Below are 14,340 nucleotides of genomic sequence, written 5' to 3'. Positions count from 1 at the left end.
CCTCTAGAAGCTTATTTAACTTCTTTGAGCCTGGGAGATCCTGGAATGTGTGGTAGTTAAAATATAGAAAAGCTCCCAAACAGTTTTCTTCATGAATGTGATTTATCAGATGTAGATACATAAATGCAATTAGAAATGTAACATACCTTAGCTAATTCACTGTTCCCCTGGCCCATTGTCTATTTTATAAATTAGAAAACCAAAATCCAGAAAAAAATAAATGACTTTTCCAGTGATAGCCAGTGGCAGAGCTGGGACTAGACCCAGAGTTCTTACCAAGTAGCTAATTGTTCCTGTCCCTCCAGTGTATTCATTGAGGACAAGGGGGTAGAACCCAGAGAGAAATTAGGAACAAACAAAAGCCTGTGCTTATAAAATAGGGAGTGGCTTGGGGTGTCTAAGCCCAGGTACCCTGAAATTCTCCATTCAGGCCACCACACTTAACTTGAATTTGACTCTCTAGGCAAGGAGGTCATCTCCAAAGAGAGAATTATCTAACTGCTTGGGAAGGTTTCTTACATTCGTGTTTTAGTTTTCTTCTAGGCTCTTGAGCATCTTTAACAAACCAAACATAAAGTTTTAGTTTATAGTCAAAGAGAAACTTTATATTGCAGGTAAACATGTCAGTCCCCACACCTTTCCTGGCTTTACAAAATGGCAGCAAGATGAATACTACTTTCCAGAGAGCAGAGAAACCCAAGCTGAGTGAATCCGCTGCCGACCTCCAGGAAGTTTGTGGGAGCCAGGAATTCCTAACCCTTGGTGTCGACAGTCACCCAAACCTCGGTTGGTGGGGATTGGGGAAACACTTCCTGGTAAGAACTTTCAGATTCCTTCTTCTGTCTTCTCTAGTATCATCCGTGTGTCGTCCATATCATTACAAAACATTCCCCTGAAGAAAGAGTAAGAGCTCTGCTGTGGAAGTTGCAGACAGTTCATTAATGTCCGAAAATGGCCCTGCAAATTGGAAACAATATTCACATCCCAAGGCCCCCTTGACCCCCCCAATGTGTCACTATGTTTCAGGCATTAAACAGACGGGATGGATACACATCAACAGACGTGGTGGGTGTTTCTGAGATTACAGCTCAGTTTCGTTCTCCTCCTGGGCCTTTTCCCACAACACGCATGTAACTGGGGAAAAGTATATTTTTGAAACTTGGAGAGGAGAAGGGCCGTTATTTCCTGCAGGCTAGTGTCCTCCTTTTCTGGCTTCGCAAACAAAACCCGGATGTGACTTGGGAACGAAAAAAAAAAAAGGAACAAAAAGTAAAACTTCAGTTGTTTCTCCAGGAGAGACGGCTAGTGCAACCCCAACTGTCCGGCCACAGCCCTGGCGAGTCCCCCGCGGGCGTGGCAGGCTTGGAAGCCGGCAGGGGGCCAGCATCCCGCCGTGAGCTCCGGCAGCGCCCAGCTTCTCAGGCTCCCTCTCCACTCAACCCTCCGGGGCTCGCTAGAGCAGGCCTCCCGCAGTCGAGGGGGCCTGAGAAAGAGCCGAGGACGCGGGGCAGGGTCGGCGTGTGGGGCCGCCCCGCAGGCAGCCGAGCTCTAGGGGCTCTGGGGAGCACGGCGGGGAGGCGGTCCTGTCCGGCGCCGGCCGGCGGGCGGGGTGCGCGGGCACCGCAGTTATTTTGGGGCGCGTCCTAATTTGCTGCACTTCCAGCCTCTCCGCTTCCAGAGCTATCCCCAGGCCCGGTTCTGGGGCGAAAATGCCGGCCCTTCACATCGAAGATTTGCCAGAAAAGGAAAAGCTGAAGATGGAAGTTGAGCAACTTCGCAAAGAAGTGAAGTTGCAGAGGCAACAGGTAAATTGTCCCAGAGCATTTCCTTCTCTGAAATCAACCAAGGGCAGTTTTTCCTGGTTTGTTACAGTAAAGCAGTACTGCTTTTCTGGTTTTTGTTATCCACCCCCCCCCCCCCCAGCTTCTCTTGAAGTAGGGCTTTTTGTTGGTACCTGGGAACTGCCAGTTGGTGTGGGGAAATCATCGGAGGTAAAGGAGAGCAAGGGTCGGCTGAGTAATTTAAAGCCAAATGTCAGAACATCTGAGCCTAGGACTGGGCAAATGGACAAAAAATTCTGCCTGCTGTTACTTGGTTTTAAAAACTCAAAATGTAGGAAAAAGGCAGATGGCTATTTAGTTCCTTGATCTTTTTCATTATGGGAAAGAATGGTATTTTAGTGCTTTTTAATCACTATTTAATTCATATTTAATTTAGGTAATTTGAATTACATAATTTTGAATTTCACCAGGCCTCTCCAGAGGTATGCAATGAACAGCTCACTGGGGCTTGGGAGCAAAACATTGCAATTTCTATTTTTTCGTAACTCCCATCTCTTTATACCTTCCACTTGGTTTATAGGTATACACAGTGAACCAGTACAGCAGTATCTGCATTTATTTATAAATAATTATACATATATTTGGGTACATAGAAAAATTCTTTTTAGTGATCATGATGTAAAATTTGAGAGACCACTGAAGTGGATTACAAATTCAGTAAGAACGTATGTCTCAGTGTTCAGAAGTCTCCACCAAAACGTGCTGGAGATTTTGTACTTTTGACTTCTTACTGCTAGCTTGAGCATGCATTTCTTCCTTTTTTTCCTCAATCAGGCAACCTAAAGTTCAGGAATAGGTTTTTGGATAGTTTTTGTTGTTGTTGTTTTGTTTTTTTTAGGAAACGACCCACTCCTTTCTCCACAGCAAGAAAAAAGTAAACTGATTTCATTTCTCTATGGTTTAATACTAGAAATTAAAAAAAAAAATAGAAAAGGAAAACAATGGAAATTAAGCAGTTATAGTAAATAAGCTCTTTTACTTTTTTGCTCTAATTATGGTAAATCTACTCATGACAGAGTCCTCTTACTCAAGATGAACATTTGAGTGCTACCTGGAAGATGCAGATGTTTTTGAGTTTTACTTTATACACATTTCTTTTCTGAAATTTAATCTTTCACTTCCAAATCCCTATTCTTCCTAGATGTTTGAGTGCAAAGGTTGTTTCTCTCCATGTTGAAAGTTTTTGTACCTTTAAAAATACTGCTGTGCTTAAAGGAATAAGCAAAGCTACGGTACCCAAAGAATAGGGTAGTTTCTTGAAACTTTAAGGAACCCATTTTGTGGATGACAAAGTGCAGTTCATGTTGGCCACTGAGACTTTTTCACACAAGGCATCTTAGAGGTGACATATCAAACATAGTTGCATATACTGAAGCCTTGTACAAAGTTGGAATATCCTAATACCAGAGTGCACAGAACTTCTAGGAGAAAAAAAGAGACAAGTGTCTTCTAGGTATTTTAAGCTTCAAATTTGAAATTAGGCAGGGACCTGGATGCAGCTGACTGTGTAGAAATTGAAGGTGTCATTCCTGAGCCATTCCTCCCAGCTAGCTCCCCACCTCCTCTCCTTAGGACACACCCTACTGAATCAGTTTCCAACTCTAAGTGTATGCTAATGGGAGAGAAACCTTCAGAGAGAGCCTTAGCAGATACAAGGAGAGGTATCTGAATCCTAATGGTAATACTCAAACATGCTACCACACACTTCGGTTTATAGAGTATTAGTGTTCTACAACCATTATGGCTCTTAGATCATTCAGTGCTCTCCCTTTTAAGGATCAAAAACTTGAATCCCAAGGAGGCTAAGTACCTCCTTATTTAAGACCTCATAGGTAATGATACAGACGTGTACTAAAACACATGTGTTCTGATAAACTAGTTCATTATTCTGTCAATAAATTGTTCATGTCTGAGCTGTGTGCTCTGCTCAGGCCAAGGACACAGAATCCACAGGCTGAATTCTGGCTCCAGCTAACTGTTGCTCAAACACATCTTCTTGATCATGGAAGGAAATGCTCAGAGGAGTAATTATGTACTTTTGGAGGTTACAGATCTCTTTGGAAACCTAGTGAAGAAGCCTCTATAGAAACAGATACAATTTGGGGGAACTCTAATCTTACCCACAATTATCTGTGGGAAGACAGACCCCAGGTTGTGGTTACTTGCGTCTGTACTTCTGACAATTCCCATAAAATGTGTGCACTATGAACGTCAGCAACAAATAAGAGCAGTTGTTATCCAAGAGAATGGCACTTGAAAAGATTTTTATTTCACCACACTTTAAATCATCTAACTCCATCACCTAGTTCTATTATTTTATTTTTTTTTTAAGATTTTTTATTTATTTATGTGACAGGCAGAGATCACAGGCAGGCAGAGAGGCAGGCAGATTGAGAGAGGGGGAAGCAGGCTCCCCGATGCCGGGCTTCATTCCAGGACACCAGGATCATGACCTGAACCAAATGCAGAGGCTTTAACCACTGAGCCACCCAGGTGCCCCTCGTTCTAAATTTTAGAACAGTGGTCTTCACTTTGTGTGCAAAAAGTATGTGGGGTATGGGAGTATAATATTAAAAATATCTGATTTTGGTTAGATTTAAATCTCTTCTGAGATTTTCAGTTTTCAGTTTATGTTTTATAATTACACATTAAGTATAACACAGTAGCATTTATACTTATTTATAAAATAAGTAAATTAGATATCATTACATAATTATGTACATTTTGGAATATATATATCTCACATATATATATGCAAGCATGTTTTTGTGATCACCATTAAGACAATTTGAAGATTATTAATCTAGATTACAAATTCAATGGGACAGTTTCCCAGGGTTAAGAGATCTCTATTAGAATTTACTAGAGCTTCTGTAATTTTTACTAATTTCTTCTTAACAATGCAGGCCTTCATTAACACACTAATCCTTTTATTTTCTTCCTTTTTTCATCCTTTTTCTTTTTTAAATTCACACTTGTGATCTGTCTCTGAAGGATAGAAATTTTGAAAACACTATTCAGTCCTTTCTTCGTTACAGAAAAAGTTTCAACTAATCACATAAACACAAGGATCTCATATAAGCCCAATAAACCTCAGATAAATTTTTTGTTATGATCATTGCCCTCAAGCAACGGGAAGGAATCCTGAATAGAGACACAAATGGTATGACTGGGCAACCTCAGCCTCTCCAGGCATCAGACTTTCTCTAATGTTTCTATCATTTTGTAAAATTGCAGAACATGGCACACACCCATAAGTGAGAATTTTGGCAGGACATAGCCCAAAACATTTGGGGATTATCTATTACTGCACCTGATCATTAGCATGGGAAATTGAAAGTACGGTATATTTGGTTTGTAAAATATTATGAATAGATCATAATTATAGTTCAGCAGAGGAGAGAATTCACATGAGCCACAATGGATAGAAATTGCTGGGATGAGCTATTTAATACAATGACTTTCAAGCTTTTTGACCCTCACCAGACTGAGAAATATATTTTACATAGATTGTGTCATTCATATATAGCATATATGTTATACATGCTTTGTACAACTATTTTTATACTATTTTATTTTTTTAAATGCTAGTTGTGCTCAATTATGTTGATTTCACTAAAGGGTGCTAATGAAGTGTAGACAATCCTGACCTAATTCATTCTTTTTTTTTCTCTTAAGGTGTCTAAATGTTCTGAAGAAATCAAGAACTACATTGAAGAACGTTCTGGAGAGGATCCGCTGGTGAAAGGAATTCCAGAAGACAAGAATCCTTTTAAAGAGAAAGGCAGCTGTATTATTTCATAAATAACTCTGGAGAGAAATTTCATCCTCAGTAGAAGAACTAGTTTGTTTTGTTTTTCTGAAATAAAGCCGAAATTCCTTTCAAAGAAGGAAAACAAAATTTAAAGACTTTCTTAAACACTTATATTGATATGGTTACATATCAAAGCTGTGTGCTTCTTATCTTTGCTCACTACACCTCCTTCTTAAGAGGGCAGAGAGTATCAAATGTACAATTATGGAAATAAGGACATTACTTGTGCATGACTCACCTCTTTCAGTATATTGCTTGATGCCTTAAATAAAGTTTTATCTCTGGAAAATGAGTGTTGGCAATTTTTAAAAGCAGTTTGTTGCTGGGCGGGGGGGGGGTTGGTGTTTTTTGTTTGTTTTGCATTTACTTTTATATTTTTTCCCATAACCATTCACGTTTTTGGGACACATATCAAAGGATTAGGGGATTTGATAGATCAGTTCTCCAATCTAGCTCTCTCCTTCAAATCTCAGTTGGTTTACGATGCTGAGTTCTGACTTCTGGAATGTTTCTGATCTAATTTTAACTATGAGGGAACCAAGGGAGTAGAATTCCTCCCATTGACGGAGTAGCTGAGTCAGGAACCACATTAGCACTCGAAACCCGCATTACCAGTCACCATACAGATTTGTTGCTGCAGTGGTGCTGTGGGGAAGGGCCACATGTGGGGCCTGCGAGAAGCCCCCAGGAGGTCAGCCCCAATATGTTCATCTTCAGGGAGCTTCATCTCTCACAGGATGCACGTATTGGCACTGTGACCCTCTGGCCCTGTGGCATTGGCAGAGACACTGGGCTCCGACCTACTCTTACCAGTGTCTTTCAGCAAGCCCAGGCAAACCACACCACCTTTCCAGGGTCCTTCTCCTCCAAAGGGACCAGTTAATCTTTTGCCCATTTCTAAAATCAGCTTGTTTTATTCTCCCCTCATTAATTTGTAGGCATTCTTCATATATTTTGGCCATCATCAGTGATAGGTGTCACCAATACCTTCTCCAGTCCATGGCTTAACATTTCATGGCAGAATGGTAGCTGCCGTGGCTTTAGCCCCAAGGTGGAACGCACCAAGGTACAGGGCCCACTCACACTCAAGGAGTTCTTTATGAAGGCAACTGCAGCAGCGACCTCAAAGAAAGCGACCTTTCTTCTTCTTCTTTTGAAGCATTTTTCCCTGTTTCCCTCTGACTTTTGAATGTCAGTTGTTCAATGTTTGAGCCAAAAGAAAGATGAGAAAACCCTTCCAGGCAAGTTCCAGTTCAAATGGGCTTAGTCACTAATGCGCCCCACAATTTTAAATGTGACACCAGAAACCCAGGCTTGATTAGGTTCTTTTCTCTTGTTTAGACCAAGATGTTAGCCAGAGATGTGTTGGTGACTTCTAGCAGCTTCCTAAAGCATACCAGCATAACCAAGATGTTAGCCAGAGATGTGCCGGTGACTTCTAGCAGCTTCCTAAAGCATACCAGCCTCCTCCTCTGAAACTGCTTTCCCTTCCCTCTCTGAGAGGGAACAGGATGCCCCAAGCAGGTTACAGCAAAGGAAGAGCAGAGACTATTTCCTTCAGTTTCCTGCCGTTTTCCAAGCGTTGACGTCAATTGGGATTACTGAGAGCCCAGGGATAATTTTAGCCCAAAGCACACTCTACTCCAAGGTGAGATTTAAGAAAAGTAAAGGCATAATTTTACCAACTGCCATAGAACAATTTGTATTGGGATGTGTTGCTACTATCAGTCATTTCACATTTAAGGTGGCCTGGGATTTTAATACTTTGGGGCCTGTGAAGTTTTGACTTTAACGCACTGTTTCGTGTCTCTCAAGTCACAGAGTTTTCTTGTTTTGCAGGAGGAAGGAAGCATCTCGTTCTTGCTAAGGCAGATCAGATGACCTGCTTTCTTCATGGAGGGCCAAGTCAACATGTTTATCCTGTAACTTCTTCAGAGTTATGGCTTCGAAGGCTGTGCCCTGAGTTTCTGTTAGCCACGTTCAGCTATCCGTTCATGTATACCTCCAAGTCCTAGCCTCTGCTTTTCATGTACTTTCAGCCAAATGACAACTTAGCCCACTTCTGCTTTTTCCTTAATAAATTCCCAATCTTGTAGATGTTTCTACCAAATCTAATTCTGTTCTTACTTTCTTACTGTTTTCATCATAGTAATTTGGCAAATATGCGGAAGTGTAATAAAATCCTCTTGATTTTCAAGTGTTCAGCTGCTAAAAACTTATTAGCTTACATTAGGAAGAAAATGAAAAATATGGTAACTACATATTTGGGTGTATTATAAAAGTAACCTTTAGTAAATGGGAATTTGTTAAGTAGAATTTAAATCATGTATTCAATTTCTTCCAAGTATATAGTTGTGTTAATCATTTGGCATCTGATTAAATAGTTGCTATCCTTTGTGTATTGAGACTTAGTTCATAGAACTCATTAAATTAGCAAAATTGACTTTCCTATTTCCAGCCAGAATCTACATTACGAGCTCCCTCGTACTTGGTATTTTAAGAGTTTATCTTACGTGTTGGATGCACACTTGTATCTCATTATTTTCTAAATTTGTATTTCCTTGATTTCCCGTATATATAATAGTCAGATTCCTTGTGACTTTCGACCACCTTCACCCATTTCAACCCTCCCAACCCCCAAAACTGACAACTACCCTTATACCCAAGAGTATAAGCTTGGTTTATTTGGGATGTTGTTGTTATTGTTGTTTTTAGATTCCACAAAAAAAAAGATTATATACAGTGTTTGTCTTTCTCTGTCTGACTTAGTTCATTTGCCCTCAAGATCCATCCATGTTGTTGCAAATGGCCAAGATTTCCTTCTTTCATTATGGCTGAATAATATTCCAGTTTGTATAGATATTCCATCTAATTACAATATATTCTTTATCCATTCACCACCCATCATTGGGCATTTAGGTTGTTTCCATATCTTGGTTATTATAAATAATGTTGCAGTGAACATGGGGGTGCGTAAGTCTTTTCAAATTAATGTTTTCATTTTCTTCAGATATATAGCCAGAAGTGGAATTGTTGAATCTTAGAGTAGTTCTAGTAGTAGTTTTTTTTAGGAAACTGCATACAGTTTTCCAGAGTGGCTGCACCAGTTGGCATTCCACCAACAATGTGCAGTTGTTCCCTATTCTCCACATCCTTGCCAACACTGATTATTTCTTGTCTTTTTGAGAAAAGCCACTTGGACAGGTAGGAAGTGATATCTCATTGTGGTTTTGATTTGTATTTCCTTGATAATTAGTGGTGTTGAGCACCTTTTCATGTACCTATTTTTATCTGCTTTTATATGCTGTTTCAAGGAATATTGGAAGGTTATTACAGGAAACCAATAATGGCTACCTATTAGGGTCAAAGTTGGGGACAACTATGTAGGAAAGGATGAGATTGAGGCTTCTCAAGGAATATTCTTTTTATAAAGTTTTGATTTGTGTAACCTGTAAGTGTATTATCCAGTTTAAAAAGTAAAATTAATTTAAAAATTAAAAAATAGAAGAAGTTTTGTATTACTATGCTTGGGCTTTGGAGACTAAGTATGTTTTGGTATTAACATCTTTATGAATCAGAAATGAGTCTGTTTTGTCAACATGATCTGATTAATAGTACATTTATATCTATTCAGCTCATCCCACTGAGTTAAAGTCAGTAATAGTTATAATCTACCCTTATCCCCTCTAACTGAGTCTTAGAAGGATGACAACAAATGAAAAATAAGTTCCTATTTCTAGTATTACAGTCTAGGAGAGTAGGGACCAGTCAGAAGATAATTGGATTTCATAGAATGGTCACAGAAGGAAAGTGCTGTGGGATCTCTCCATTAAAATAAACTCTGGGGCATCTGGGTGGCTCAGTGGGTTAAGCCTCTGCCTTCGGCTCAGGTTGTGATCTCAGGGTCCTGGGATCGAGCCCCACATCGCGTTCTCTGCTCGGTGGGTAGCCTGTTCCCCCCCAACCCCACCTGCCTACTTGTGATCTCTCTCTCTCTCTCTCTCTCTCTGTGTCAAATAAATAAAAAGGTTAAAAAAAAAGAAGAAGAAGAAGAAACCCTGATACCTTAGTCTGTATATCTGTGGTCCTAACCAGGGAAGATCAGGGCATCATCAGCAACTTTTCCACTTGGGCTACCTTCAGTCTGAGATGATGAATCCACAGACCATTGAAAACCATCCACTGGCACTAGGAGAATGTAGAGACATACTGATGCCATTTCTTCCTTTTTCTTTTGGTTTGCACACACATTAAATGATGACCTCCTTTTTTTAATTTTTAATCAACCTGATATTAAAGAGTACTTAAAGAGCAATTTCATTGAACATAAAAAGGCACAAATGGTTAAAATAGGTGGACTATAAATTTCAGAAAATGACCTCGAAGTTATTGTGCAAAAATTATACTAAAAATGAAAGGAGGGGCGCCTGGGTGGCTCAGAAGTTAAACATCTGCCTTCAGCTCAGGTCATGGTCCCAGGGTCCTGGGATCGAGCCCCATGTAGGGCTCCCCGCTCAGTGGGAAGCCTGCTTCTCCCTCTGCTCCTCCCCCTGCTTATGTTCTCTCTCTTCTTGTCTCTCTCTCTCTGTCAAATAAATAAATAAAATTGTTTTTAAAAAAAGATGAAAAGAAAAAATGAACAGATAAGGTCCTCGTAAAATTAAGTCATGAAAAATAATTCACATTGGCATATATAAAAATGTATGCATTTATTTATCCAAAACCAAAAATATTTGGAGTTCTGTGTACTAGGCACTGGTTTAGGCCCAAGGGATATAGTGGTGAATTAGACAAAGTCCTTAGCATCATGAAATTTACAGGAATCATAATTAATCAGATGTAGGTGGGAATTACAGAGCATATTATAATGTATAGGTTAGGATAAATAGGAGAGTGGTTTTTCTACTTTTTGTTTTGATTTGTTTTAAAGATTTTATTTATTTATTTATTTGACAGAGAGAGATCACAAATAGGCAGAGAGGCAGGCAGAGAGAGTGAGAGGGAAGCAGGCTCCCTGCTGAGCAGAGAGCCCAATGCGGGACTCGATCCCAGGACCCTGAGATCATGACCTGAGCCGAAGGCAGCGTCTTAAATGGCATCATGATGACGTTGATGATGATAGCAGTAGCTTACACATGTGAAATGCTTAATATCCGTTGGGCACTGGAATAAGCCTTTTTACATAGATTATGTCTTTTAAATCTCACAAGTGCCTTATATACCGGAGAAATAATTTACACAAAGTCATATAGCTACTTAACTGTCAACACAGAGACTGTGTCCTAAACAACATGCAGCACCACGTCTCTTGCAGAAGTCAATATAGATGCAGACTGAAAGGAACCATTAACTCAGTCGTTTTCTGAAGTGGTTTTGGCACATATCTAGCCAGCTGCTATAGCCTCAGAAATGGTTAGCCCTTGTGTGTGACATAGCATTTTTTTTAAAGAATTTATTTATTTATTTGACAGACAGAGATTACAAGTAGACAGAGAGGCAGACAGAGAGAGGAAGGGAAGCAGGCTCCCCGCTGAGCAGAGAGCCCAACATGGGGCTCTATCCCAAGACCCTGGGATCATGACGAGCCGAAGGCAGAGGCTTTAACCCACTGAGCCACCCAGGCACCCCGTGACATAGCATTTTATAGTAGCTTATTTTAGTTGTTTCTACTGGTTGGTTGGTAGGTTGGTTAGTTGGCTGATTGGTTTTCTATAATCACAGTCTAATACGAAAATTTTAACCTATACAAGGGAGTGAATTTTGCTTTCTTAGTAAAAATCATATCACAACCTAAATTTTTGGAACAGTGATAACCTCCAATTATATACTAAATGGCACTTGCTCGTATGCTGAATAATATAATATCTCAGTTTAGTACGAGAATTTAGTCTGATAAAAGCTACATGAGTTATGGTAGAGTGTCTAGAAAAAATAAATCATATTCTGTAAGGACTTTCCTTACCAAAATTATTACATCGTAGTTAGCCCTAGAGAATTACATATAGGTACCAAAGAATCTTTTCTAAGAAGTGACTGAGCTCATTCTCTGTAAAAACTTATATGCTTTCCCTAATAATGTTACCCATTGGCTTTAACTTATGTCATCTCAGCCTCTTCTTAGAGCCAGCCTGAGACACAATGTGAATGACCTACTTCCCAGAGTTGGTTTGGGAATTATTGGGCCTGATTCTCTAGGCTATGAGTAGAGTTCTTTAAATCCATAAAAAGGTCCTCATATTTTTAGCATTGACCCGTATTTATCAGTAAATACTTCCAAATCCCTTTTGGAAGTAACCAGATTAAATACAAATATATTAAAAATATATTTATTCTACAGAATTAGTGCATTCATTCAAACTTTCACAGCTCTGTTTGGTATAGGAATAGGGAAGGAAAGAAAGGGAGTTGGTCTCGCCTTACTGAGTGTTTTGAAATAGCACTGAAACCTGTATGTGTCTCAACCTAAAAAGGAAAGATGAAGAGGAGAAGAGAGAAACATTTTAACCGATAATAATAATTTGAAACATAATCTAAAAAATCTCATAAATATTAACATAGTTCACTGATTGCTTAAGAACAGTTCAAAGGCCATTGTTGCTAAATGTTTCATCTTTATAACTGAAGTAATATGTTAGCAAGGAGCACCACAATATGGATGTAGGTGCTCTTTAATTGCTAATACTAAGGCTTGCCTTTATTTCTTTGGATTTTAAGCTGATTCTTATTTACATACATTAATATAAAAGCAGGTATCAGGTGAGTGCTGTGAAGTGTGTAAACCAGGCGATTCACAGACCTGTACCCCTGGGGCTAATAATACATTATATGTTAATAAAAAATAAATTTTAAAAAAAGCAAGTCTCAGGTAGAATAAATTAATATTTATTAACATTTGGATTTTGCAATTTGGGGCAGGGAATAATTTAGACATTTAAAAACAATTTTTTTAAATTTGATTCAACAAATAGATTAAGGACCTATAAACATGACACTCTTGGACAAGTTCAGCCAATATTTTTCTTGCGTTCTAGGAATTGGCAGTCAAAACAAATGGTAGTGACATTTATCAAGTCCAATTAAATCAATTTATGTACAAAATGTAAGTGGATTAAGTGCTTGAGAAAAAGAGGATAATAAGTGAATGATTAGTAGAATAAGATCAGGACATTTTCTATCTTTTGGAGGAATACTTCATGGAAGAAGACATAATAGCTTAAATGAAGGAAAAGAATTGGAAAGTATGAAACTAAGAGGAAGAAATTTCACTTGTTGAGTGCAGAGCTTAGCAGACTAAGAAAGCATTTGCCAAGTGTATAGAATAAGAACAGAAGGAACCTATAGCTAATTGGATACACTGTCTTTGGTTAAAAAAAAAAAAAGTCTTTGAAATTCTTGTTTCAGTTATTGTGGGAAACAAATTACACCAAATTCAATCACTTAAAACAGTACATTTATTATTGTTTGTGAGTCTACCAGTCAGTGTAGCTGGGCCTTGCTCTGTTGATGGTGCCTGGTTTCATTGGTTGGTGTGCAATCAGCGGATGCATCAGTGGGGGCCCAACTGGTTAGCTGGTTGTTGGCCAGGAGTTGGCTAGGGCAAAGTTGGTGACTGGGTTATATGTCATTTATCCTTTAACAGACTTGCCTAGGCTTGTTCTCGGCATGGCAGAATTCTAAAAAGAGGAGAAGCGTAAGAGGTGTCTTAAGGCCAAGAAAAAGAGCTAGGGCATCATCCCTTCCACTGCATTCAGTTGTACAAAGGAAGACACAAGACAAACACAGATGCAAAGCGCAGGAAAACAGATGCCCCCTCTTGAGTGAAGGCGTGGCAATGCCATATGGCCAAAGCATAGATAGTAGGAAGCGTAAAATATTAGGGACAGTTTACAACTTATCCATCACCTTGGGGGAGGATCTTGGCTCTAACCTTGGGCAACGGAAAGCTAGTAGGAATAACCTAGGGCTATGAGGGCAAAGATGCTTGGTTAGGATAAGAGCCAGAAAGTTCTGATGATAAAGGCAAAACATGGGGATGGTCAGGGCACACACTTAGTAATTCAAAAAGTTGGGAAGAAATGGGTTAGAAATCTGTTGTGAGAGGGGAAACATGACAATGAATTTGCCACTTGACCAATTCTCATAGCTACTGTGGCAAACCCAAATTACATGCAGGAGAAAATGATCAGCCTCTCAAAAAGTAATTGCACTAACTCAACTTACAAAAACATCAGTTTCTACAAAGCAGAAGACGACAGGTTCTGATTTTGCCCTTTTTTTCTTTTTACAGAACAGAAAAGACTCCTGCAACTTGATGACCCCTTCGTTTTCAATAGAGTCAACCTCCAAGAAGTCACAAGATGTGTTCCCAGCACTGCCAGCCAATCTGGTGAGTGGAAGGGCTATAATATGCCAATCCTGCCAGTATTTCAGAAACTGATGATAACATGCCACTCTCGGTTTACCCCCTGGCAGTCTGCATTTCTTTCTAGTCTTTTCCAAATATTCAAACTTAGATGGAGACAGTGAGAGAGATGTCTAGAGAATTCAGTTTGCTGTTCAATTTAGAGCTTACCTCCCAAATTTGCTCTTGTCTTAATTCATCTGTTGGAGGCTACAGCGTGGTTGGAGTCGAGGACCAAACCAGGCCCTGACTTGTGTCTCCTTTAAAGTCCGGACACCTTGACA

General features: G+C 39.5%; 1 protein-coding gene and 1 long non-coding RNA gene across 2 annotated transcripts; both read left to right on the top strand.

The window, feature by feature from the left end:
- Positions 1-1,275: 1,275 nt before the first annotated feature.
- GNG11 (G protein subunit gamma 11) lies at positions 1,276-5,944 on the top strand. The gene is made up of 2 exons (XM_032305347.1): positions 1,276-1,805; positions 5,520-5,944. The coding sequence occupies exons 1-2, from the start codon at positions 1,710-1,712 to the stop codon at positions 5,643-5,645; spliced, it is 222 nt and encodes a 73-aa protein (XP_032161238.1). The 5' UTR covers positions 1,276-1,709; the 3' UTR covers positions 5,646-5,944.
- A 64-nt stretch (positions 5,945-6,008) lies between these two features.
- Positions 6,009-7,770, top strand: LOC116569110. The gene is made up of 2 exons (XR_004276855.1): positions 6,009-7,303; positions 7,495-7,770. It is a non-coding gene; the product is annotated as an uncharacterized LOC116569110 (long non-coding RNA).
- Positions 7,771-14,340: the final 6,570 nt, after the last annotated feature.

The sequence above is a fragment of the Mustela erminea genome, chromosome 11 (genome assembly GCF_009829155.1).
Source record: "Mustela erminea isolate mMusErm1 chromosome 11, mMusErm1.Pri, whole genome shotgun sequence".
Lineage (NCBI taxonomy): Eukaryota > Metazoa > Chordata > Mammalia > Carnivora > Mustelidae > Mustela > Mustela erminea.
Note: the sequence above shows the minus strand (reverse complement) of the source record. Positions and strands in the feature narration are given on the sequence as shown.